Genomic DNA, 27,886 nt, shown 5'->3' with positions numbered 1-27,886 from the left:
GATCCCATACATTGGTACTTATTTATTTTAGATTAAATACATCACATTTCATTGCTAAAAAGTCACCTGAGAACTCCCTTTCATTCTCACATACCCATTGTCAATGGTGGGTATGTTTGTGTGGGTGTGGGTGTGGGTGTTGGCCCCGAATCTCTATAAGGATAAATAAAAGCAGCAAATCTGAACTCTAACCCTAGAGACCAAAGACCATGCTTTCGTGTAACAGAATATGGTAATGGCAGCACCCATTCTGGTGGACTAGGTCACAGTGGGAAATCCCAATACTGAGACATTGATCCACCATGTCTGAACTTCATACACAGCCCATCACCTCCCACATTCTGGGAGAACAAGTGGGATGCCAAGATCTTCCAGAAAGCTGATGCCATTCCCCTCCCCTCTTGTCCCACGGTGCTCTGAGGCAATGTCTGAGGACACAGAGAAGGAATGAAGAGTATCCAGGGGAGGGAGATCCCTATAAAGGCCCAAAGACCTTATGACCTTATGACCAAAAAGTCAGTAACCTCTCAGGGATAAAAAAAAAATCAGTGCCTCTCAACTTGCAGAATTCTCTAATTTCTTGGTCTTCAAGAAGATATTTTGCATCGCTGAAATTCGATCTTCATCTTGAATGTTGTAGACCTGGAACTAAAGAGGAGAAGAGGGTGAGGAGAAGGACAGACAGTGTCTTTGTATGTGTATGCCCTCCCACTCAGGCAGAGCTCGTGACATCTCTCACCCAAGCAAGAGGACACACACTGTCCTTTTGGACCGAAGCTTCTGTGAGTCTGGGAGGACAGGCTCAGGAGTGTGGTTACACTTCACCAAGTTATAGGAGTGGAAAAATAAGCCCCAGGTCTCCAGGTTCAGCAGTGATTCCTGGTCATGCCATGCTGCCTGGCTCCAGGACCTGAAGGCTGCCTCATTTTGTCAGTGGGGTGGTCCCACCATGAAGGCAGACCATAAGACTTCTCTGACTCAAGAACTGATGTATTAAAAAAAGTCCTCACCCCCCCCCCAACTGATCTGGTGAGGGACCCCCACAGAGCCCAGGTCCTGAATCTGCAGACATAGACTCTCCCCCAGCTGGCTCAGGCCTGCTTCCGGGTCCGTGCAGCCTGCTAAAGCTCAAGGTCAAGAGCAGAACACGATGAAACACCTGAGGAGGATTTCCTTCCATTCAATTGAGATGTATTTATTGGGTGCCTGACATGTGCAAGGTTCTATGCCGGACTCCAGGGGCATCAAGGCAAAAACAATCCAACGACAAAAATGAAACCAAAATCCCCATTCTGGTTGAGAGGGCCAGGAAGGGATGTGCACATGGACACAGAGGGCTGGCCTGGAGATTGCTTTGGCAGTGGCAAAGAACTGGCAATGAAACGAGTGCCTTTCAGTTGGGAAGTGGCTGAAAAAATTGTGGGAAGGGAAGTAAGCATGTAGGCAGCACCTGCCAGGCACCGTACTGGCATGTTTTACAAATATTATCTCACTTTGTCCTCATAATAACCCTGTGTGGGAGATACTATTATTATTCCCATCTTACAGTTGAGTAAACTGAGGGAAATAGAGAATAAATGACTTGCCCAGGATCACATAGCTAGTAAGTGTCTGAGGTTGGATTTGAACTTAGGTCTACCTAACTTCAAGCCCAGAGCTCTGTGTACCATGGTGCCCCCTATCTGTTTCTATTATGGGATATGAATTTCATGGAATATCATCATACCACCGTGTAAAAAAGGACAATTTCAGAGAATCCTGGAAAGACTTATATGAACTGATACAAAATGAAACAGTAGCAATAGTACGATAAAGACTGAAGAACTCAGGTTGAAGCCAGGACCCATCATGACTCCAGAGGACTAGTGATGAAGCATCCTGCCCAAGCACGGTGCAAGACAACACACTTTCAGAAATGGCTAATATAGTAAAAGCAGTTAGGTGACTTTGGAGGTGGAGTCGGGAAAACCATAAAGTGCTATATAAATGTGAGGCTAGCTGCAATCATCATTTACTTCCATAGGTGGTGTTTTTTTAAAGAGAGGAGAGACTAAGGGAGAGGTACAGCCACAAAGAAGAGAGAACATGAGGGCCATTGAAACTTCTTTTTCATTGCACAGAAGAGAAAAGAAGAAAGTTCAGGAGGCACAGACAAGCAGGGCTGCTCTGAAAGTTGAGTGTTAAATCCATCTGGAACAGAGATTCAGGGCTCCGGACGCAATCTGCTTTTCATGTTCTACTTATATACTAGAATGCATTTTTTGCTTTTTTTTAATTCTAGAGGTTTAATTTTTTAATTAAGGTAGCAGCGAAAAATATTTGGGGGGGGGTGAGCATTTCAGAGAAGTTTCAATTACCCACCACTGCTGTTATAGGAGTTTATATAAAGAAGCCATCCTTGTCTCCCACTCAATCAAGCATTTGTTGAGGGCTGACTATGTGCCAGGGCACGGTGCTAGGAGCTGGGAATATGAAGCAAGTCAAGGCCAGTGACCCTGCCCTCCATGTTGGTGGGCATGGTGGAAGGTGCCTACCTTATCCAGGAGAACATCAAAATAAGCAGTATCCCAGTAGATGTGGTTGTTGGCAGGCAGCTGCAGGAAAGCCTTGATGCCATTGTCTATCCTCGGGGGGCTGGGGAACAGGTGGGTCACGTGGATCTTAAGGAACAGCTCTGGCTGGCTGGCAAATGTTTCAACTTGTTGATACAGAGAGTTCAGGTCAAGACCTTGGCCTTGGAGAAGGTTGTGCTGGGGGAAGAGGAAGTGAGGCAGGTTTTTGGTGGCCAGGCAGCAGAGCAGGACCACCAGCAGCCGGTACACGGAGCCCTCCAGGTCGCTCCAGTCTTCTGGGGAAGGGAAGAGTTCAGTGGCCCATAGCAGCACCATCTGTGGGAACCAAAGCATCCATTAGGACCCAAAGCCAAGGGCCAGAGAGGAGCAGGGAAAGAGGTTGTAGGAGATCCCTCAAAAACAAGCCTGAGTCCAGGACCCCCAGACCTGTCCACTGGCCTGTCTAGAGATGAGGGAGGGAGGGAGCCCTGGACCTTGGGGGTTAGGTCACAGGGCCGAGGTTCTTATAGTGGAGCTTAACATTGTGAGGTCCCTCACTCAGCCTCCCTAGCATCTCTTGCAGCTGTCCCCTTCTCCCCACGCACAGCCCCCCAGCTCCAGCTCTCAGCCCCTCTGAGCTGGATCACTGCCCTAGCCTGCCCATCCCTTCCCCTCCTCCTCACTCCAATGCATCCTCTCCAGAGCTGCCAAAGTGGTTTTTCCCTAAAGCTCAGGTCTAGTCATCTCACTTTCTTACTCAATAAACTCCAATGGTTCCTATAGAAATAATTTGTATCGGAAGAATAATAATTCCAATAAACTTATTCCCTATAGGATCAAATATAAATTCCTCCCTTTTGGCTTTCAAAGACCTTTATAACCTGGTCCTCTCTGTCTTTCCAGCCTCATACTTTACTTCCCTCCATATTCACTAGCATCCCGCCTTCTTGCTATCTCTCTCAAATTCAGTTTCCCACAGGTCTTTGCACTGGCTGCTCCCCATGCCTGGAATGCTCTCCCTCCTCACCTTGACTTCTTAGCATCCCTGGATTCCTTCCATATGCAGCTTCAATCCCAGCTTCTGCCAAAGACCTTTCCAAACTCCTACTTGGCTTCTAAGCCCTTTATAACCTTGCCCTCTAGGGATCTGTCCAGCCTTGTCATCCATTACTCCTCATCACGCACACACCAGCCCCACCAGACCAGCTGCAACTTCACAGCCTGTCTTGAAGGAAGCCAGGAAAAGCCCCTCATGGAAGCCCTCTCTGGCCTCAAGCCCTTCCCGTCCTCTGGCTCTTGGCTGTCTCGTACCTTTTCCTCTCTCCGCTATATTGACTTGCACATTGTCTTTCCAAGAGCAGGGACACTCTTTGACAGCATCAACACTCATACTCCTGTCTTTGTCTTCTTGTGTATGGTACGTAGTGTGCACTCAATAAATGGCTGCTGCTTGATTATTGATCATTTGGTCTTCCTATCATTAAAAGAGCCATAGAGAGACAGTTTTACACAGCCCAGCCAGCCCTGGGTCTTTGCTCTGGCCCAGAACCATATTGTTCACAGGTCTAGAACTGACAGGGGTTTCAGAGGAAGTGAAAAGGGAATCCAAGGACATGATCCATGCCTCAAGAGCACGTGATGACCCCAAGCACTGACCTTCAGCTGGTCAAACGTGAGGCCAGCCTTCTTCCCTCCCTCTCGCCAGCTCTCGTTGTTGACCCTATCCAAGATGGAGAGGCTGTCCAGACGGTAGCCTTGGAGGGAACCCACGATGCTGAGGAGTTTGGTAACGAGGTTGTCCGTGGAGATCCTAAAGATAAATAAAAATCCAAAGTGTTCCTGTAGCTGGGAATCTTGGGAAATATCCACGAAGAGGTCCCTTAACATTATATTTTATTTCCACCGTTCCCATAAAGCACCTGAATAGGTAAATGAGAGCTCAAACAATTCACACAGAGAAATCAAAGAGAAAAGACTGGCCACACTGGATGAAAGAGGTCAGATATCTGTCTTCTGAAGGCATGCCTGACTGGGCTATGGTTTCAGAGGTAAAGTCTCCAAAATAATTTGATGTGACTTTAGAAGAAAAAAAAACTATGTTTTAAAAAGGGGCACAGAGGAGGCTAGGTGGCACAGTGAATAGAGTACTGGCCCTGGAGTCAGGAGGACCTGAGTTCAAATCCAGTCTCAGACAATTACTAGCCATGTGACGTTGGGCAAGTCACTTAACCCCAATTGTCCTGCCTTCCCCCTCCAGAAAAAGGGGGGGGGGCACAAAGAGTATGCATGCAAGATGCCTTCATAGCACATTTTTTGGAAGCTGGGAAAGAAAAGATGGATGCTTTTTGTTAACTCTTATCAATAGAGGCAGCAAGAGGAGCAGATTCACAGAATCTCTTCTGATACTTATTGACTGCATAATCTTGGGTAAGTTACTTGATGTCTCAATGTCCCAGCCAATTCCCTGAGCATGTGAGCTACAGTCAAGTTTTGGATTTGCATCAAAGGGAGAATTTGCAGATGAAGGGTTCCCAGTGACAATGGAATCACAGCTATGGACAAAAAGTCATGATAACTCCTAGACAGCCCCCAGATGCATTCTAGTCCATTAGAATGCTCCCGTTTCTGCCCAGTGCTCTCTTGGCGATTGCACGGTACCGAGTAATATACGGAGAATGCTGAGGACTCACAGACCCATAAGTCCAGCCCTAGCCTGTCTCATGCACCTCCAACCCTTCTCTGATACTTCACCAGATGTTTCAGAGACCTCTTTATTGACTAAACGTGTCCTAAACAGAACTTAAGGTCTTTCCCCAAAATCCTCCCCTCTTGCACACTTCCCTGTTACTGTGGAGGGCACCCTCCGCCTCTCAGGCCTGAAACTTCGCTGTCATTCTCCACTCCTTACTTGCACTCACCCCATGTATCCAACTAATCACCAAGTCTTTGCATTTCTGCCTTCATGTTATCTCCATTAAAATGCCACCATGCTAGCTCAGGCCCCTAGCACCTCTCACCTAGGCTAACTCAACAGCCTTGGAAATGGCCTGCCTGCCTCTCACATCTCACCTCCCTCCCATTCAGCCTCCACACAGCTGCCACAGTGACTTTGCTAAATCCCGGATCTGTCCATGTCGACCCCCTCTCTCTACACAGTGAACTCCAATGGTGCTCTCTTCCCTCTAGGATCAAATATTTACTCCTCTCTTTGGCATGTAAAGCTCTTCACAACCTGGCCCAGTGTTTTCTTTGTGTGCTCCATGCTTAGTACAATCCGTGAAACATACACGTGTGTTGATTGACTGATAAACCATAAACTCTTCTGCTCAGCTCTAAAGCCCCTCATAGCCTGCCCCAACCTGCCCCTCCCAAGTTGGCACACAGTCCTGTCCTTGCTGCACTCAGATGGACCCATTCTCGTTCCCTCACACCTGCTACTCTCTCAGGTCTCCACACTTTTGCCCACCCTATCCCCCATGCTTGAGAAGTGCACTTGCTCCCCTCCTCTGCCCCAGAAAGTCATCTCCTTGATCAAGCCCCACTTTCTACATGACACTTTCCCTGGTCCATCCCCAAGTCCTGATTCCTCTGTCTCCAACTTGTTCAGTCATTGCAATCTGACTCTTTGTTACCCCATTTGGAGTTTTCTTGCCAAAGACACTGGACTGGTTTACCATTTCTTTTTTCAACTCATTTCACAGATGAGGAAACTGAGGCAAACAGGGTTGAGTGCTTTGCGCAGGGTCACCCAACTAGTCATCCAGGTTTGAACTCATGAAGATGAGTCTTCCTGATCCCAAGCCCAGTGCCACCAAACTGCCCATCTCTCAAACTACCTTGTTTCTTATCTATTTTGTGTATGTTGTATTTATTCATTTGATTTCCCCAAGGTCCCCAGCTAGTGGCAAAGCCGGAATTTGAGCTCAGGTTGTGACTCCGAGGTAGTCCATCTTTCCAGTGTACGTGTATTATTTCCAGTTCCTTTAATGGGTCCTTGGATGATGTGACTTAATCTTCCAAGTCACTATCATTAAATCACTGGTATTAACAAGAAAAGCTCTGCTTACACACTGTCATTTCACGAATGGCAGCCCACGTGTCTCTCAGATCCCATAGTTGCCAGTGACCTTTGAGCTCATCTAATCCCACATCCTCCTCACATCTCCCTTTTAGTTTCAGGATAGTGGGTCAGCTCAACGTCTCCCTTCAGTCACTGGTTGCAGTTTCCTGCCTCTCCTTACCCACCCAGAAGTGTTACTCATCACTGACGACGGAGGCTGTTCCTGGGAAGAACACCCACCAGGAGCCAGCTAGCAGAGGAAAGTTCTGGCCACAGTCCTTGGCGCAGGCTGAAAGCTCAGGGCTTATACGGATGGGCAAACCTAAAAAGTCCTGAGAGTGAGAAAGAAGGAGGAAGAACAGGTATTTCTGATTTCCAGGAAAAAAGAAAAAAAGCTATTAGGGCCTGAAGCCACCTTCAAGGAAGAGACGCCTAAAACCCAACTCTGGTTGGCCCCTCTCTCTCCCAAGGCATTCATTCCACTCCAGCACCTCTAATGGCCAGGAAGGTTTTTCCTGACACCCAGCCAAATAGGCATCTTTTCAGTGACCATCCAGCTTCTGCCAAGCACAGCAGCCCTTCAAATACTCTCAGACACCTACCATGCCTCCTCATCCACTTGAGTCTTCACCCTAGAGGACTCAGCTTCTCCAATGCCCCTAAACATGGCAGGTCATTGCAACATTCCATATGTTGGCCACCCTTCTCAGTAGTTTCCATCTTCTCAATGTCCTCCCTAAACTGTGAATCTCAGGCAATCACTCAATGACTCAATGGACAATCATGAAACACCATCCCTGTGCCAAGCGAGCACTGTGCCCAAAACTGAGCAAACTCTTCCCGAGGGGCTCTAACGAGGTTAGAAGAGGATGGGGAACTGTCACGTCCTCGAGAATGGAAGTCATACTTCCCTTAATGTTGCTTTCCTTAGGTTACAGGGGTGGGGAACTTGATGCCACATGTGGCCTTCTAAATCCTTAAGGGCAATCTTTTGAGTGAATGCAAATTTTACCATTTTGTTCTGTAAAATCTGGATTCAGTCAAAAGGCCACACTTAAGGATTTAGAAGGCTACATGTGGCCTTAAGGCTGCAGGTTCCCCAGCCCATGCAACTTTAGGATGAAAAATAAAACAGGATAAATGGAGACTTTTGTATTAATCTGCATCTTTCTCTAAGTAGATCTTGAATTCCAACCTGAAATTTGCCACTGGTTTACTTCATGGCCTTGGACAAGATAGATAACACCCCTTTATCTGGGCTTCCTCATCTGGTGAGGAGAATAATGGGGATCTGCCTCTCAGGGGTGTGGCCAGTTTAATGAATATTTTTGAAGTGCTCTGAGAACCCCAAATGAAAAGGGTCACATGAATGCAAATGATAATTATGTTAATGTCCTGGAATGGGACCTAATCATTGTGATCCCTTTGGCAAGCCAGCCTTGAGAAGCCCTAGATGTCCCCAGGTGCGGAAACTGCCCAGTGAGTGAGGAACCTGGCACAGATATATCTCCTGCTGGTTAATGTGGTCTCTGATGGTCTTACTCCCCCTTCCCAACAGCTTCGTAAGGAGCCAACACTGGGGGCCACTACACCCCATTCACCCCACAGGACTCAGTTCTATCTCAAATGCTTTGGACAAGGAGCCACAGATTGGACAGAGCCTAAATGACCATTTGCACCCATGATAAGATGACTGCTTGTCTCAGGAAAATAAGGGTAGATAATGTTTATATAGAGATTTAAAGTGGCAAAGTGCTTTACGTCTGTCATCTCATGAGGCTCACAACAACCATGGTAGGCAGGTGCTATTATTAGTCTTATTTCACAGAGAAGGAAACTGAGGCAGGTAGAGGATAAGTAACTTGCTCAATTTCATACAGTTGATAACTGTCTGAAGCCAGATTAGAACTCAGGTATTTTTGATCCCATGACCAGTTCTCTCTCTACCCATTGCTCTGCCTGGGTAGTTCCAGATGTGTGCTAAGAAAAGGGAAGAAAGAGAGAGAAAGAAAGGAAGGGAGAGAAAGAAAGACAAAGAGAAGGGAAGAGAAAGAAAAAAAGAACCTCCCACCCCCATGTCCCCTGCTGCCTTCTTCCAGGATGTCTCTGTGCCCTGGGAAACAGGAGATGAGAGGGATAGAAAGATAGTAGAACTGCGTTTACCGCCAATGATGGGAACTTGAAGGTATGAGATCGGCTCCTTGGCGTTGAACTTTCTCCAAGCTGCCGTCTGGGAAGCCCTGGGCCAGGTGTTTCCTTTGAAGGTGAAGAATTTTGTGGTTCTTCTTCACCACAGGAATGATGTTAAACCGGATCATTCTCCAACCACTGGACACCAGTAAGGACATGTGGAGATCATCTTCCTTTAAATTCCCTGCATTCAGGGAACCTGGAACAAGGGGCCGGCACCAGAAATGAACAATAATGGGCATCCCGAAATGTAAAGGATTCTTTTACACACACACACACACACACACACACACACACACACACACACACACACACACACACACACACACACACACACACCTGTGTGCCCATTTCATTGATGCCCTTTATATATCGTAGTCATTTCTATGTATACTCCTCCATCCCCAAAACTAACCTTCCTTAAAACAAAGAAAAATAATCCACAGAAACACAAGCAAAAGCTACTTATAGAGTGATTTCTGGCAAGGTATGCAAGATTCTGTATCTATAGATCCCCACCTTTTTTTCTGGAAGAAGCAGCCCTGTTTTCTATTCTCTGAGACCAGAAATTGTTTATTTGTTACAATACTCAGAATTTGTCTTCCTTTTTTCTCCTTCTAGTACTTTCCTTTCTTTTTTCTTTCTTTCCTCCTTCCTTAGTTTCTCCTCCCTCTCTTCCTTTCTTTCTTCCCCCTCTCCGTTCTTTTATTTCTTCCTTCCTTTGTTTCTCTCTTCACCTTTTTTTCTTTCTTTCTCTTCCCTTCTCTTTTTCTTTCTCTCCCTTTCTTTCTCTTTTTCTTCCCTTTTCTTTCTTTCTTTCCTACCTTTTACAGTTTCACATCCATCCAACCCTTAAGTTTGGTCCTTTTCCAATCTACTATAGTCATTCCTCTATTTTTTTTCTCAAAAGAAAGTTCATTTTTGTTTCAATATTGTCTACATTTCCCCAGTACCCCTTCTCCTCCTTCTCAGAAACTTATCCCTTATAACAAAGGGTTTTTTGTTTTGTTTTGTATTAAGGAATGGGGGTGGGGGGAGTGGGGAGAAATGTCAGCAGAACCAATCAACAAACACATCAAAAAAAGAGTAAGTGCTAAGGAGCCAAGGGCAGGTTCTTCTCATCTTTCTTCCTTGGGGCCCTACTTGGTCTTTATACTCTTTGTACCATTGAATTTCACTTGTATTGTGGTGGTTGTTTTTTCCATTTCCATTACTATAGTCCTTGTGGATATTGCTTTCTGGTTCTTCTTTCATCACTTTCCTCAGTTCATACAAGTCTTTCCATGTATCTCAGTATTCATCATGCTTACCCTTTCTTACTAACTTCATGCATCACAAATTTGATTAGCCTCTTTTGGCCTAAAATCCAATTTTGTTCCAGTTCTTTGTCACCACAAAAAAAATGCTCCTATAAATATCTTAATGTACAAAGAACCTTCCTTGTAGTCTCTGAGCTCCTTGGGATATTTGCCTAACAGTAGAATCTCTGGGCCAAAGAGTATGGACATTTTAACTGCTTTATTTAAATAATTCTAAGTTGCTTTCCTGAATGGTTGGGTCAATTCACAGCTCCACTAACAGTGCATTAGGGTTCCCTCTTTCCATAACCTCTCCAACAGTACTATTTCCATTCTTTGTCCTCTTTGCCAATATGCCAAACATTAGGTGAAACCTCAGGGTTATTTTGATTTGCATTCTTTTATTATTAGTGATTTGGGGAATTCTTTCAAATGACTGCCAATCATTTGCAATTCTTTTGAGAAGTGATGGTTCATCTCCTTGGTCCACTTATCTATTAGGAGGATAGTTTATCTTTTCCTGATAAAACCAACCCTGATGTTATGATAACCAGTCTTTGCCTCTAACATTCTCTGGGTATCATCAGTTCAGAGTGTCAGCATCATGGCGTACAGTTCTGGTAATTATCCAAACTGATTAGTAACCAGAACCATCGTGGTGTTCTCATGAGCATACTGTAGGCTAGATGTCGCTATTAGTAAGAAGCTGTATGATGCTCTATGGCTGTTACTCACAAACACCACCACCATCTCAGAAGAATCAGCAAGGAAGGTCACCCAAAGGACAATGGAGAAGTCCACAGTGGCCCATAAGCTGGCTATGGAATATTACCCACAACAAAAGAATCAGTGAGTGAAGGAATAAAGTAAAAAAAAAATTAATGAATGAAAAATACTTATTAAGTGTTTACTATGTGTCAGTCAGTCAGCCACTAAGCGGTGGCAACACAGATTTTTTTTAAACAAATAGACATTCTATTCGTTCATGGAACTTAAGTCCTAATGAGGAAGACAGGTAAGGCAGTGGTGACCAGGGAGGGATATTTTGTTCTAACATGGGTGCAATCAATCAATAAGAATTCATTAAGTTCTTACTTAATGACTTGGTGCCAGGCACTGTATCAGGTGCTAGAGATGCAAAGATAAAAATGAAACAGTTCTTGCCCTCAAGGAGCTTCAACTCTATGTGAGAAATGACATATAGGGAAGTATTTGTGGCATAAATGAATGGACAAAGAGGTGGATCAGTCATGGAAGGAGCATAAAAGACAACAGATTAACAGACTGAGGCCTCATTGGTACCCACAGATCACTGAAAGAACTTGAGACAGGTTCCCAGGTAGACTTTTAATGGAGGAATCATGGGAGGCAAAGGACAATAAACATGAAGGATGAAAAGGCATAGATAGGATAAGATTTGTACCAATGGAGGGAAAACCCAAGTGGTTGAGATTTTATTCAGTTACAACACCTATTAAGTCCTTACCTATGTTCCAGGAGCTATACTGGGTTCTGTGAATCATGAAACCATTGATGTATAAAAGTCTGATCTGGATGGGGATTACTAACAGCCACCATGTCAGCCATGATGGAGATGGCTATCGGTTTCTCCTTGGCCTCAAATCAAAGCCAACTTGTACAGTATCCTTTGCACAGTCTTTTTTGCCTTGTTTTTCTCTGAAGTTGAAACTTCCCAGAGCTCCTTTTTGAGGTGTTGTTTTTTCTGAACTCATTAGTTTACCTTTCTTGTCCTGTTAGTCATGGAATGTTCCCAAAGGAGCCTGGGTATCCTTCCTCCCGATTAATTAATGGATTTTTCTTCTGGTGGTGACTAAATGAAAACATTCTTCCTCTGTTTGTTGGCCTTAATCCCACCCCCACCCCTTTCAGGGAGAACCTTGTGCATAGTAGGCACTTAATAAAGGTTTGTTCATTTGAGTTGGGTGCGTTCCAAAGAAGCAGGGCAGATGCTTGCGCTTTGGCATGTGAAGAAGGAACGACTGAACATCAATAGATTATTTTGCCTTAGGGTTGCCTTTCCCAGGGCAGGGACTGATTTTGTTCTGTGTATCTTCAGTACCCAGCACAGAGTGCCTCTCACACAGTAGGTACTTAATAAATACATGTTGATTGACGTTTCTTTTCCCAGATGAGCCACTAGACGGCCACTAGAAGTAGAGGTGCCCTTTCATATTTGAATCCCTGCCTCAGACACTTGCTAGCTATGTGAGCCTGGCAAAATGACCTGACCTCTCTGAGCCCCAGTTTTCTTATTTGTGACACAGAAATAATTATACTTGATCCTCTGACCTCCCAGAGCTGTTGTGACAACCAAATGAGATAAGTCATGCAAAGGATGATACCTAAGTATAGTTGTTGTCATTTTCATTCATTGAGAACCATTTGAATCTGCTGTTCCTCTTTCCTGATCCTTCCCCCACTGGCTAGTACCTTCTTACTCACCCCCAAGTTACCTTGAATTTGTGTGTGTGTGTGTGTGTGTGTGTGTGTGTGTGTGTGTGTGTAACCTGAGTCCCAAAGCCCATTGGAATGGGACCTTCTACTCATAGATAGAGATCAATGCCCTGGACCTCTGTTAAGGAAGGGAGGGAGGGAAGGAAGGAGGGAGGGAGGGAGGAAGGAAAGGAGGGAGGGAGGAAAGGAAAGAGGGAGGGAAGAAGGGAAGGGAGGGAGGGAAGTAAGAAGGGAGGAAGGGAGGGAGGGAGGAAGGAAGAATTCATTAAGCACCTACTATGTGCCAAGCACTGAGATAAGCTCTTTTACAATTATCTCATTTGCTCCTCACAACAACCTTGTGTGGCAGGTGTTATTATCTTCATTTTACTGAGGAAAATGAGGAATCTGAGGTTCAGTGGCTGGCCCGGGGTCACACATCCAGTCCATGCCATAGGCAGTACTTCCTGGCTTCAGAGCCAGCTTCCTAACCAGCAGTCTACCACACCGACTCTTATGATTAATGCCCGGATAAACAAAAACTTAATAGGCTATTGTTAGACATAATTAATCTTGGCTGGGGATGTAAGGTATGTCATCTGCTAGACATTGGGGGAAATATTCAGAAACATTCACACAGACAGATCTCCCAAATAATGCCTGTTTTGGTTTTTTCCAGTAATCCAACCTGTACATTTATGTTAGAGAATGCCTGTTAATAATAACTCACACTTGCCTAGCTCTCCAAGGCTTTTGCCCACCTCCCAGCAGACCTACAATGTCTGCGCTCTTCTCATAACCATTTGACAAGTGAGGAAACTGAGTCTCAGAGAGGTGACATCCAGGATCACACAGTTAATGATCATAAGAGGTGGGAGGCAGAGCCAGGGCTTCCTAGGTCCGACACTCTATCTAGTACACCGTGCTGGCTCAGGATGCCAGCAGCAAGCTCTCCCCAAGCTGCTGCCACCCTATCCTTTGAAGTCTGGCCACCTGCCACTCCCTTCTGTGTACTAGATACTGCAGCCAAAGTCAACTCTGTTCTCTCTTCTCTACATGTCCCCACACTTTCCAGGCTCCATTTGTGACTTACTCTTTTCCATGCTCCTGAAATGACGCCCTACTCCTGATTCCATTTGTTAGATACTGATCTCTTCTTTAAAGCCTGACTCACATATTTCTTCTATCAAGAATTCCTCTGTGACTCTGCAGCAAGGAATCCCCATATAAGACACCAAACCTTTCACCAAAACTGCAACTAAGTCACAGTGCCTGGGGCTGTGCCTCACAGACCCACAATTTAAGGAAAACAGAGATCCTTCCAAGGCGCACTTTCTCCCCACCAGTTGCTAAATCCTTTCTCCCTTCCTCCAGCCTCTATCCTCAGCAGCAATGGGTTCAACATCAGCAAAGAAAACTCAAGGTGTTTTGGAGAATGATCCCCCAGCAGCCATGCCTCTCTCAATACCTTCCCTCTTTCCCTACCTTGTTCCCTCTTTGCCCCAGTGGGGCATGGCTATACTTCCCGTCTTCATTAAACTTCCTGGATTTCTCCCAGTGGTGCACATAGAGTGAGGTATACAGGAGGTGCTTAATACTAGATTGCACCAGATGGCCTCTGATGGCCCCTCCAGCCCTCTAGAGTCTGTGCTCCTACATCAAACTTGAATCCATTCGTCATTTTGACCCGCTCGCTCTCCTTGGTCTTACAGGTGTGGATGTTTTCCACTATCCAAGTCAACAGCTCTGTTGGGTGTCTTGGTGTATCATCTTGGCCTGCTAATCACCACGTTCCTCAGAAATACATTTCCTTCCACTTTCCTTGAGAGTTTAAAATAATTGTCAAAGTTTCATAGCAGGACAGTAGGCCAACTGAGGCACACTGACGTAGAAGGGAGATGCCCCCCGACTGGGCTCTTTAGCATCAGTCTTGGGTGAGGGCACCTGTCTATACCAGGACTCCCACTTGGATATTTGTAGCCATCAGATAGTGGGAAGGGAGCTGGTAGATCCAGTCTGTATTTGGAGGGGCAGTAGCCACACTCTCAGGGCAAGTTCGGCTTGATCTAGGTTCCAAATCAGTTGCAATGGATTGCTCAGAGCCTGAGGGCTCAGGTAAACAATCATTTTAATAAAAATACATGCATTAACCCCCCAGGGAAAAGCAATCCACATGACATTAAAAGCAAATAAAAGCCCCTGGCAAGGAAATAATACCAAGAAAGGTGTCTAGAATCTCAAGAGCTCCCTTCCACAGCCAAAAACTACATCCTCCATGCCCGTAGGGCTCATCGCTGGGTCTCGAATCATTGCACCTGGGGCACCTGTCCTAGGGCTGCCCCCAGAGTCTTGGATTGCACCAGCACAGGTTAGCACTGGGGTGGGGGGGAGGGGGTTCAAGGCTCCTCATTTCCAATGGCATCCTGCAACAACTACTCCTGTTCCATCCTGGTGGGAGGGGGGGGGAGTGGCACATATCTAGAGGTACTAATGCCAGGTCAACTCTAATGTTCCAGGGTCCTCATGCAAGATGCACCCAAACTAGGTAAGGAAAGCCATAGCCATGTAGGATAGCAGATTGGGGGCTGGATTTGTTTTACAAACCCTTAAGAGCTCTCCAAATGTCAGCTAATATTATTGTGCTCAGAGCTGCCTACCTGAACTATTCCAGATGAGATCCCCCTTCCTTTCCTGTCCCTAGAGATGCCTGTTCAGGGGTGAGCACCTGGGCCAGTGGCACCAGGGTTTAATGGAATCCTGGAGGATGAAGCACTCACATTGTATGGGGATGCATAGGAGACACCCTTGCATCCCTCCCAAGCCCTACGTGCCAGGCTCAGCAGGAACACCCTCTGCCCCGGCATGAGCTCTAGTCCCTCCCATTCTTGACTTCCATTCCAGCTGCTCCCCAGAAACCTGAGGCTGGATCCTGGCTCTTCACTTGGGTCCATGGGAGGGGACACCAGTTTTCTGGGACAGTGCAGTGTCAGCAAGCCTTCACCAACCCAACCTAGCACCTTTGCTGATCATACAACTTTGGGAATCTGATAGGAGACAGTGTCTGGGATGGGGTAGAGGAGAGAGGGTCTTCAGCTAGGACTAGAGAGTAGAAGGGTCTTGAGGTAAAGTTCTAGGCAAGGTCTGGGTGCCCAGATGTGACCCACAATGCTCTGGTTTCTAGACCAGTTTCAGGCAATGAGCAAGCAAGTGCTGTATACATATAGTGAGTTCTGAAATCCAGAAGACATCAGGGTTAGAAGAGAAGTTAAACTAGTATAGAAGGCATTGCTTGAACCTGAGAGTTCAGAGGCTCGGGTTAGCCCCTGGTCTGCTTCTAACTTGCTGGGTGAATGTGAGTGAATCATTTCCCTTCCCTTCTCTGGGCCCCAGTGATTGCAAAGCCCAGACCCTAAATCGCATTTCACCTCCACCTCCCATCTGGTCATCGAGCTGTCCACCCAGTCCAGCTGGCATCTGCCTCCCCTCTCAACATGCCCTACATGCATACCTCCCAGCCCCACCCAGCACACACTGACCCTCTCCGCCTAAGCACAGCAATCAGTCAATGGTGCCATTACTTATGGAAAGGGCATGTCATACATATCAACTCACCATCCCTCTGCCTCACTAGAACCAAACTCCCCTCCCTGGCCTCAGCTCCCTTCTCTGCATTGTGTTCCCTGATAGGTTCAAAGGTACAATAAGCTCCTTGAGGGCAGGAACAGTCTTGCTTGCTCGCTTATATTTGTACCCTCAGCAGATAGCACAGTGCCTGGCTCATAGAAAGCATTTAGTCAATGCTTTCTTTTTCATTTAAGGAGTTAAAGCCAGCAAGGAAGGCTAACGAAAACAAAAAAGAGGTGTGCCTGTTTTTAAAGCTGTATTTCTGGAAAGAGGAGTAAAGATAAAACAGGGACTGAACTTGGGATGGATGAAATTTTGTGCTCCATTATTTTGCTTCTGTTTTCTTTGCCAAGATGACCTTTTGTCCTGAAAATGATCAAACTAAAATGGGTGACCAGGAGTTGATACCCAAGATAAGAAGCACTTAGATGGTCCAGATGAATGAAGTCCTTGGTGACTGAAAGAACTGGCCACTGTGATTGCTGGGCTGTTGCTAGTGACATCTGAAAGATTACGGAAGAGGGGAGAGGGACCACAAGAGGAGAGAAGAGCAGAGATTTCCCCAAAAGGAAGAAGATGGAGCCTTGGGCTAGTGGGCTTGACTTCTATTCTGAGAGTATGGTCAAACAAATCACTCAAGAGATGATTTTTGAGCATCTAGAAAAGGAAGCCTCGCTTACAAGGAGGTGCCTGGGTTCCCTCAAGGACAGATCCCCTAATTGCCCTCTGCCATGTCTAGGAACTGATGCAAAGTCCTGGAACTCTCTTTGGCATTTAAAGCCTTTCACAACCTGGCTCTAGCTTACCTGAAGGCTCATTACATTTTACTGTCCTTCACTCACTCTACATTCCAGCTAAACTGATCTGCCCATTCCTCATATGTGACATTCCAGCTCCTCCTGTGTGCATAGGTAACCTGCATGCCTGGGATGCACTCCTTCCTCATCCCTTCTCATTAGATTCTCTAGGTTCATCTAGAACCCGCTGACAGAATTGCCTCCCGCGTGAGACCTTTCCTGACCTCCAAAGTTACTCATCTTCCCTGCTTTCCCACCTCCAAAAAACTTGTGACTACTTGGTATTTACTTTCGATGCTTCCTCTGAGAGAATGTAAACTCCTTAAGGGTAGGATCTGCTTTATTTTTGTCTTTGTATCTACAACTAATCAGTCTACCATAAGCATGTATTCCTTTGGTACAGAGAGATTTAAAGGAGAATTAATTGAAACTTTTAAATAACAATTAGTACTTACTCTACACAAATTATTGTAAAATAAATTGAGAAAGAAAAAGCTCTACCAAGCTCATATAATTAAACAAATATAGTCCTGATACCTGAGTCAGAGAAGAATAAAGCCAAGAATGAGGACTACAGACTAACGTCATTAATGAATATTGGTTCATAATTGTTAAATAAAATCTGGACCAAAAGATTGCAACAACATATTCAAAATATTATTCACTGGGATCAATTTGCTTTTACTTAGCACCTGGTGTACCCCAGGCATTGTGCTGGGTGCTAGGGAAAAGACAAAGTGAAGTGCTCCCTGTTCTCAAGGAGCTTCAACTCAGTTGTGGGGTGGGAAGGGCAGGAAGATAGCTTCTTACTGGGAACTAGCACACAGTAGACTCTTAATATTTGTTCCTTGATGGATTCTTCCTTCTCGAGGCAGTAGGTTCCTACTCACTGCAGATCATCAAAGGCTGGATGGTCACTTATTGAGTGTGATGTGGAGGGATTTTTTTCTCACATCAAGTCAAGCCATAAATAAATATTTATTAAGCACTTATATACCAGACAATTGAACTAGAAGACCTTTCCTTCCTACTCCAAGATTCTGAATCAACATTATGATTTGGCTTCTCAGAAAGATTTCTTGAATATGAGGACCAGAATTCTAGTGTCCACAGTAAGGACGACAGAACTCTACTATGCTCTCATCTAGCCAGCTCACACCTAGAGGACTGTGTCCTATTCTGGACACTACATTTCAAGAGGGTGTGATTCCAGAAAATGAGGACCAAGATAGCAAGGAGGGCTAAGGGAGATCCTCAAAGCAGGGTTATATGAGAAGTGTCTGGAGGACCCTGGAAAAGAATAGGCTGAGGAGAGTCACCTTTGACCTACCTTCACATATCTGAAGGGTTTTTTGTTTTCTTGTTTCATTTTGTTTTTTCACCAAAAAGAGCTTAGACAGATTCTGTTCACTTCCAGAAAGTAGAAATGAAAGTCAGTGGGTGGAAGTTTCATGGCTATGGATTTCAACTCAATACCAAGAAAAACCTTTCTAACAATTAGAATTTGAATGGACTGTTTACGAGATGATGAGCTCGCCATTACTGAAAACAGTCTCCTAAAGTCAAAGTAAATATGGGCTAAGGAGTTAGGCTAGAAGACTGCTAAGGTCCCTTCTGATGACAAGATTCCATGAAATAGGGAGGTAGAAAGGGCGAAATTAAATTCTCTGGCTCCACACTGTTGACTCCTTTAATTATAGCATTTCAGCCCCAAGGACACACCCCCTGTCCTCGGGCTGATCCATCCACCCAAGGTCTGGAAGCACCTTTAGGTATTTCATGAGTGTCTGCTTCTGATTTGTAAAGAGCTAGAGATGTTTCTGATAGAAATAGAAGGTGGAACAGAGCGAAGGCAGCGGGTGTGTGCTGGAGAGCAAAAAGCCAACTAGGGGAATAGTTGGTCACCCTTCAGGGAAACCAAGGAGGGACGTTGCTGGTCCTAGAGAATGTCCTGCCTTTACCTAGAAGGCTCTCCCTTCTTCCCTTGTGCCTCTCAGAATCCCTAGCTCCCTTCAGAACCCAGAGCAGGTGCCGCCTCCTCCAGGAAGCCTCCCTGATTCCCTTAGTTGTTAGTGTTTTCTCTCTCTCTCCCCTCAAGTGACATATACAGGTTTGCCCAGGCCTATGCAGATGTCTAGTACCTAGTCAGCACTCAGTGAGGGCCTGTGGAGTGAATGAATTGGCAAGTTTATCATTTCCATCCGGGGCAATCTTTGGGGAAAAGACCCAGTTTTGCTTTCTCCTTGTATCTCCAGCTAGCACCAGTCACATATTAGGTACTTGATAAATGTTTGCTGCTTTGTATGGCCCATTCCAAATAAAGGAAAATGCAGGGAAGAGAGACATTTTGACCATTTTGAAAATCTATTTCCTTGGTGTCAGAGAGGGGAGTGGAGACAAAGAAGAGGCTGGAAGCTGGTTCTATTTGTGATTTTTTTTGTTTGGGTAAGGGTGTGAACCTGTGGTGTCATCTATGTAGGGGCTCTAGTAGTGAAACTCCCTTCACTGATACAGATTGGCATTCAGGGAAAACAGACAAGAATAGCCATGAGCAAGCCCTTCTCTTTGTACCTCTTCTGACCAAACATTTAGGGGTAGATGGGCAGCGGGTAACCCTTCCCCCATCCCTTCCTTTCACTTGATCCCTGGGTAGCTCAAATTTCATGGCCTGATTGAGTGGAAGGGGTCCACGAGGATCTCATTCATTTCATCTGTCTTTTTCCATCCCCCATCCATAGGGTAATATAGAGGAAAGCTTGGATGACTTGGGGAAGTCAAGCATCTTTCTTTTGGTGAGAAAGAGGACCACTGGGTGTTGCCATCTGCCCTATTTCTCTACCCTTTATATCTCTGGGCCTTAAGATCTGCTCCTCCCCTCCATCTTAAGACTTACAGCCCTTTCTATCCACCCTTCACTTGAACTCTTACTTGTACTGCCCCTCTGCCCCACCCCCCTTTGCTGGGTGGGTTCCTTGGTATCAGACACCATCTCCATCTTTCTCCTTGAATCCCCAGCAAACATAGCAAAGTGAATGACAACTAGTAACTGTTTAATAAATGCTTTTTCATTTTATAATTGGCCATTCTTCCATAACTTAGCATCTCAGAGGGTTGCCTCAGGTTTCAAGAGGTTAAGTGACTTGTTCATGATGACCCAGCCAGGATGTCTTAGAAACAGCACGTAAGCCAGGTTTTTTTTTTTACCCCAAGGCCAGTCCTTTATCCACTGAACAGTATGAACAACAAATCACATTTCTATGGCACTTTAAGATCTAGAGTAGGAGTGGTGAACCTTTGGCCTTGAGAACACATGTGGCCTTCTAGGTCCTTGGGTTTGGCTTTTTGACTGAGTCCAAGTTTTATAGAACAAATCCTTTTATTAAGAGGATTTTTTCTGTGAAGTTTGGAGTCAGCCAAGGGCTGCACTTGAGGACCTAGAGGGCCACATGTGACCTCAAGACCAAAGTTTCCCTATCCCTGACCTAGAGAGAACCCTTGCTTACATCAGTAGTATATGGAGTGTTGTCCCCCTTTGTAGATAAATAAACAGGTTCTGTGTGCTTAAGGGGCTCACTGATGGTCTTGCAGCTCATAGGTCTTAGAGCCAGGATCCAAACCCACATCTCCTCACTTCAAGTCCTTGCTTTGTTCTAAAGAAAGCTGTTTGGCTTGTTCACTGTCTCACGCCAAACCCCTTCCAAGCTGAAGGTCATCATTCCCACACATGAATGGCCTAGGTAGGGCATATACACAGGGAAAAGCAGAATTTGGAAGAAAGTAAAGAGATGTCGTTGCTGTTTCCACTTCCAGATATTCAATTGTGCCAGGGAAAGCTACGGACGCTTCCAAGATTCCCAACTCCAGAGAACCAGCAGTTAGAGATACTAGAATTGCAAATCATTTTGTCTAACAAAATGAAAATATTCTCAATACACATCCTGTTCACCAGAACACAAAAGGACTGCAGATTGGAGCTGGAAGGGGACTTGTCCATTCACTTTTGCATTCACTCATTGGCTGCCATGGAGTCCAAACCCCTCAGTTTGGAGATGAGGAGACCAAGGTCCAAAGCTAGCCCAAGGTCACACAGGCAGGAGCATCATGGTATCATCCAAACACAGCTCCTCTCTCTCTAGAGTCCCCCACCTTCCAGAAGGCAGCAAAGCTGCCAGGGCTTTTTCCTTCCCACCAAGCTGACCACGCTGGTCTCAGCAAGAGACATATGCTTCTCTCTGCTTCTACAACAGAAGTGTTAGGGAGAAGAGCCCTGGAAGCTTTTGATCTAAATTCCCTCTGGGAGTGTGTTTTAGGTTGTGTGGCTTTGGCCAGGTCACTGGACTCCTCAGAAGCTCAATTACCTCATATTCGCTAACAGATTACATTTTAAGGTTTGCAAAGCACTTTACATATGTCACCACATTTTACCCTTACTGCAACCCTGGAGAGCAGATACTATTATTATCCCTATTTTACAGATTAGGAAACTGAGGCTGAGGGAGGCCAAGTGTCTTGGCCAGAGTGATACAGTTAATAATTCTGAGGCAGAATTTGAATTTAGGTCTCCCTGACTCTGGGTCCAGTGCACCACCCACTGGGCGACCTAGACTAGCAGAATGTTTTTGCCAAGTTTTCTTCATTATCTGCTAGCTCATTCATTCATTTCTCTTGCCATCTCATGTTCTTGAGTGGAGCTGAGGGCACCACAGAGAACGCCACCTCAGTGTAGATGATGAGAAAGTTGGATTTTTCACTAGAAAAAAGCCTTACTCAGAACTAGGAACAATCAACACTTCCTGATCATCCAGAGGAATGTGTTGTAGAGCGCACATCCCAACAAGTTCAAGAACAAAGCAGAAAGAGCTCCAGGCCCAGCAGGATCAGTCCAGCACCAGGAGCACGAGGAGACCTTCCACAAAGGTCTTTGTGCATCACGCACAAAGCTTTTGCCTCAACAGCGATACTGATGGAGATGCCAGCGTAAGCAGAGGGGGACAGAGATGTCTGCAGACTGGGGCCTCTGTCATGCTCAATCAGTCTCTGAATCTTCAAATCTGTTCTCCCCTTTCCATTTCTTCCACCATCCCCCTTTCCCAGGAGTGCAGCTCTCCTCCCTGGATGGGAATTGAGCTGCCATTTTCTACACACAGCTTAGTTCAACCTTCCAGAAGCATAGGTCTGGTTGGGCCATCCCCCTGGTTAAGAATCTTCATGGCTCTACACTGCCCAACAAACTCAACCCAATTCAGCAAATATGCATTAAATGTCTCGGGTGTCCTAAGTGGCAGCAACAGATGGAGTGCCAGACCTGGAGTCAGGAAGACTCATCCTCCTGAGTTCAAAACTGACCTCAGATATCTAACTATATGGCCTTGAGCAAGTCACTTTGCCTCAGTTTCCACATCTGTAAATTGAGCTAGAGAAGTAAATGGTAAGCCACTCCAGTATCTCAGCCAAGAAAATCCCAAATGGAGTCACAGAGTTAGAAATGACTGAAACAACACAATAACAGTGTTCTAGGCTCTGTGCCAGGTCCCATAGCTGGCACTTGCAACCTTATTGGAAGATTTACAAAGCACTTCACAGACATCATCTCATATAAGCACCATAAGAACCCTGCGGAGAAAGCACAGTTTTTAATTTATCTTTACAGATGAAAAAAACTAACCATCGGAGCAGTTAAGTGACCTTCTTGTGATCACTGGGCTAGTAAACGGCAGAGACAGAATTTGTAAGCAAGTCGCCCTGCCTCCAAGCTCAGGCCTGGGCACTCCACTGCACAAAGCAGGCCCTGCCCTCCAGGACCTGACAGTCTAGAGAGTGGACCACGTCCAGCAAAGTCCAGACTGCCTTGCCTGGCATTCGAGACCCTCCCTAACATGGCCGTGTCTGCCTCTCATCCCTTACACATACCTAACCCTCCAGGAAAATTGGCCAACTCTCTTCTCTGAATTTGTCTGGCCCTTTCCTGTCTTCTTCATTCTCCTGCTTTGGAGGCTTAGCTAAAGGATGGGCTCAAAAGCTGTCGTGGTCCAAGAATGAATCACCAGCAGCCAGTCCAGGCCCAACCCTCTGCATGTCTCCAAGATCAGGGCTGGCTAGTCAGTCATAGAAGGGTGTTATCAGCATCGATGGAGGGAGGACAATGAAGTCCAAGATGATTTAGATCTGGAAGGAACATTAACCCAACTTATTCATTTTAAGGTAAGGAATCTGGTGCCTAGAGAGGTCAAGAAACTTGTCCAAGATCCTACATCCATTGAGTCCCGGAAGCACTGAAATCAATGTTATGGGCCAATATCATCATCCTATTATGGCCTAACTAGGAGCTAATAGGAAGACTTGAGTTCAAATCTTGCCCCAGACACTTATTAGCTATGTGACCCTGGGCAAGTCACTTAATTTCTTTTCCTCAATTTCCTATAAAATGGAAATAATTCTAGCACCTGCCTTACAGGGCTGTTGTGTGAATCAAATGAGATAATGCCTGTAAGTGCTTCGTAAACCTTAAAGCTTTACATCAGTGTGAGCTATGACCTTATGTACAGCTTTGGTTGGGGCTTGCTATCTACGTGACATTAGTCATATCACTCAGGCAGTTGGCAAGGATTTGAAGTACCTATAACAATAGCAGTCATGGCAGCCAGCATGGATAGAGCACTTTGGAGCTGGCAAAGAGCTTTCCCAATGCTGTATCATTTGATCCTTGCACTCACCCTGGGAGATATTAGCTATTATTATCCCCATTTCACAGTTGAGGAAACTGAGGTTGCCAGGTGCTAGTGTCTGTCACAGAATTTGAACTCAGTTCTCCCCACCTCCGACTCTGTTGTTCCATTCGCTGGGCCATGCTAGTTGCCTGAGATACACACACAAACTGAGCCCTTCCCTGCCTCGGTCTACTTCCTCTTCCTGGACCTCAGTTTTGCCATCTGTGCAATGAGGGTGGTGAGCCTGGTGGCTCTAGGCACCAAAGCCCGTTTTCTTTCCCAGCAGTTTTGGTCCAGAGAGGCAGGAAAGGGCAAGGGCTGGCCAAGCTCCAAGGGCTCTCCCAGCTGCCACCTGCCTCTCACACAAGGCGTCAGACTTGTTGTTCCGGTCCCTGGGGAAGTGATCAGGGGGCTGGACTGGAGCCCTGAGCGGCAAGCTGCCTTGCCTTTTAAGGAAGGCTTCAGAGTGCTATGCTTGGAATCTTACCCTGAAGCTTTACACTGTCACCCTCCTCACACCCCAGCCAGGTGGGCTTGGACCAGACCTCCCCACATCTCCTCGGAGACAAGGAGTCTTTTTTTTTTTTGTCTGATGGGTAAAGGTGGGAGGTCTGAGATAAAGGTGCTCTGGGCTATCGAGCCAAGTGGACGAGACCAGAGAACTTTAGTTTTTAAAGAGAGGCCAAGGCGGGGGAGTTGTGGGAAGAGAGCTAGGTCTGGAGGTAGGAGAGACAAGGGCATGGATCGTGCCCCATCCAGAGGCCAAGGACCTGGGCTCAAACGCCAGCCCGGGCTGCTGCTGTTACTGGGCGGCTTCTCTTCCATACAGTAGGGATGATGTCCAGAGTGGCCTCCTCCCAGTGCTGACCTGCAATAAGCAGCACCTAACACATGAGTGTTGACCGAGCCCCAGCGCTTGTTGGGAGGCTCCAGGGAGATAATGTCTGTAAACCTTAGAGGGCAATCTAATTGTTAGCTCTCATTATTCCTTCAGCCCTCTGTCAACAGCCCATATGGCTGAGCCAGACAGGAGGTAAAGTCCTCCCTCACCTCCCCCCAAACTCATCTCTGTCCTTGGCCACACGTGGCAGCCATCAGTACCGCGCAGTGGGATAGCTCTCCAAGCAAGTCAGTGGAAGGAGCTGGCCATCAAGGAAGAGAGCTCAGGACTGTGGTGATTCATAGAAACTCATGGTGATTTGTACATTAGCTTTCGGAGGACAAATGGTGACAAATCGGCGGGGCTGTTTTTCCTGACTGTGTGAATTGATTTGTGCTTTGGTGGCTTATCGAACAAAGAGAAAAGGAGAGAGAGATAGATCCTGGAGAGGTTCCTCTCTGAGAATGTGGACGTTCAGGATGTGGTCAAGAGCTTGGCATCATCCCCAACTAAGACCCACGAGCCCTCTGGAGACCACTGGTGATAGGAAGACTGGTTTTTCCTCACTGCCTCTGGGCTAGAGGCTTCCTTTGCTCTACCTGTCTTTTCCCAATGTGAAAGAGAAATCCAAGTTCTCTTTCAAGCCCTGTGCCTTCCCCTCCTCTCCCCTTCCCCTTTCTCCCATCCCCCCGATGGCCAGGATGTCCAGTTCCCCTAGACTGTGTCCTCCACTCCCAAGTTCTTAACCTGTTCCTGTTCTGCTTGGCGGTCTGGTGAAACCTATGCATCCCTTTTCCGAATCACGTTTTTCAAAGAACAAAATAAAACACATAGGATTGCAAGGGAAACCAATCAGAGTGAAAGTTATCAAAGATAAATAAACAAGTTGGTGGAAAGGAAAAGGCATTTACATAGCCCCTGGGTCTGTGTGCACGGTGCTAAGAACTCTACCAACATCCCATTGGAGCCTCACCCCAACCCTATGTTATTCTTATCCTTATTTTACAATTGAGAGAACTGAGACAAACAGCAGTGTGATGACTTGCCCAGGGTCACACAGCTAATAAGTGTCTGAGGACAGATTTGAACTCAGATCTTCTTGGCTCCAGCCCCCCAGGTTAAAGACCCTGCCTTAGGGCATAGAATGATTGTTAGTCCTTGACTTTTACTGGTTTCATGAAATACATCAGAGAGGTGGAGACTGCAGAGGGGTGTCAGTTTGGCTTATTCTCATGAAGGGCTCAGTGGGATTGAGCAGGAGAGGAGGAAGGTGTTAGAAGAAATGGCAGAGCAAAAATAAAAGGGAGTTAGAACAACAAAAACCTGTTTCTCAGGGACTTGAATGATGAGATGGCTCTTTCCTTCCTGACTCCGAGTCCCTCCTCACTGGGGGGTCCTACTCAAATACCCCATCACCTCTTTTGGCTCGTGGCATTGTTTTCTGGGACACTTCTTTCCTAAGGTCAAAACCAAAGGCACTGAACCATGGCCAGGTTACTTTGACACTTGCAAAGATCTGTGATTTTGTCTGCCTGGGACTTCCTTTAACAGCAGAGGTCAAAATCCCTGGCTGCCTTCCTGCCCGAAGACCTTGCAAATCCTCTCTAAAGAATCTGTCCCAGAGATCATGTCTATAAGGTTCTAAAGGCTAATACACGAATGTATAAAGGTTAAGAATGATACCGTTATTAATATTTTTATGATTATTTTACTATCATCATTTGTCTTTGTGTCCCCAGGACACACTGCATGGCACACAGTGAGACTGTGGTTAGCCCCAAAGACCATGGTTCAAAGAAGCAAACTCCCAGAATCCTGGAGTTGGAAGGGCCCCCAGAGGCTGTCTTGTCCAGCCTATAAAACTCGGACAGAACGCTGACTCCACCATGGCCAACAATTGGTCAAACAGCCTTTTCAATGCCTGCTGAAGGGAGGAAGCCCCTCTCCTTTTGGATAGCTCTCCCTGTCAGGAAGACTTTCCCCATGTCATCCGCCTCCCTTCCTAACAGCGTCAATGGCTTGGCACAGATTAGACTGAGAAGCAGCCGCACACCCCAAAGCAAAAGTAAATGGAGGTCTGAATGGAGTAACTCTCCCCAGACCAGAAGGCGGTTCATTGTTATGGCTGGAGGCTGGCCCTCAATGCCCCTTCTGTCAGCAGAGGCCCTTCCCTGGGGCTAGCTCCCTACCAAAGTACTGCTAGTGACAGTCTCACTGTGTGGGCTGTCTGGAGCTCCACCTGGACTGAGCCCCAGGAGCCCATAGTTTGAGAAGATGCAGGTTCAAGGAACACTCAAGTAGTGAAAGATGGTGGGAATGACCCTGAAGTTGGGACAGAGGCGCTGGGTTCACATCCCGGCTCTGGCACTTGCTGGAGGACCTAGGTGAGCTACTTTACTTATCTCTGGAGCTCACGTTCTTCATCCATAAGAAGAAAGGAGGATTGGACCAGCTATTCTCCAAATCCCCTTCTAGCTCTAGGATTAAGGTCCTATGGAAACGTCTAAAAAGTCACCCCAGATTTCTGCACACACACACACACACGCACACACACGCGCGCACACACACACTACCTGGCATGATGAGACAGTGGTGCTTGCAGTGGACAATGGCAGCCACAAGAAGGTCCTTCAGCCGCCTGAGGACTTTGTGGGGCAGGATGTAGCCTTGGCATTCAGTGCTCTCAGATGGGCTGAAGACATCCTCAGCCATCCATCTCTCTAAGCCAGCTGCATCCCGAGGGACACCCAGAGTGTAGGAAGCTGGGCTGGGGAGGTTTTCCTGGATCCTTCTTCCCTCAAGCTGACCGTCTATTGCTTCTTGGACCAAAAGGGTGTCAGAATCCACCCACAGGGGCACTTCCATAATCAGGTCATCCTCAGAGGTACGCAGGGCAAATTGGAAAGCCTCTAGGTCCCTGGAGTAATCCACCCGAAACCTGGAGTCCAGCTCCTGGACCCTCTCGAGTATGGTCAGTAGGACATTCTCAGCCCGCTGGTAGTCCTGGATCTTGGGTGTTTCTCGGGACTGGATAGCTTGGAGGCAATGATGCCACAGGGAGATCTTCACTGCCATGGCGGCAAGAGACACCACCAACAAAACTCTCCTCTAGTGATGGGCCAGAGGCCAGCTGGAGCTGGGCGTCTGTGCTGTGCTCTCTCGTGGGGCAAAGCCTGAATGCACCTGGGAGGGGAAGGTTCCTGAGAACCAGGGAGAGGAGCAGGTACAATGGGGCGGAGCCCCCACCAGCCAACCGAGAGAAATACCAGGGAAACAGCAAGTCCCAGTGTTTCCCTATTAAATACTTGAACTAGGGCCAAGGCA

General features: G+C 46.4%; 1 protein-coding gene across 1 annotated transcript; it reads right to left on the bottom strand.

The window, feature by feature from the left end:
- Window positions 1-2: 2 nt before the first annotated feature.
- On the bottom strand, window positions 3-27,886 carry MAB21L4 (mab-21 like 4). The gene is made up of 5 exons (XM_069083391.1): window positions 27,136-27,886; window positions 8,776-9,001; window positions 4,209-4,362; window positions 2,535-2,888; window positions 3-648 (listed from the first exon to the last, which is right to left on the bottom strand). The coding sequence occupies exons 1-5, from the start codon at window positions 27,635-27,637 to the stop codon at window positions 556-558; spliced, it is 1,329 nt and encodes a 442-aa protein (XP_068939492.1). The 5' UTR covers window positions 27,638-27,886; the 3' UTR covers window positions 3-555.

The sequence above is a fragment of the Petaurus breviceps genome, unplaced genomic scaffold (genome assembly GCF_028583685.1).
Source record: "Petaurus breviceps papuanus isolate PSGF00001 unplaced genomic scaffold, PetGlider_PUasm1.0 173, whole genome shotgun sequence".
NCBI lineage: Eukaryota > Metazoa > Chordata > Mammalia > Diprotodontia > Petauridae > Petaurus > Petaurus breviceps.
Note: the sequence above shows the minus strand (reverse complement) of the source record. Positions and strands in the feature narration are given on the sequence as shown.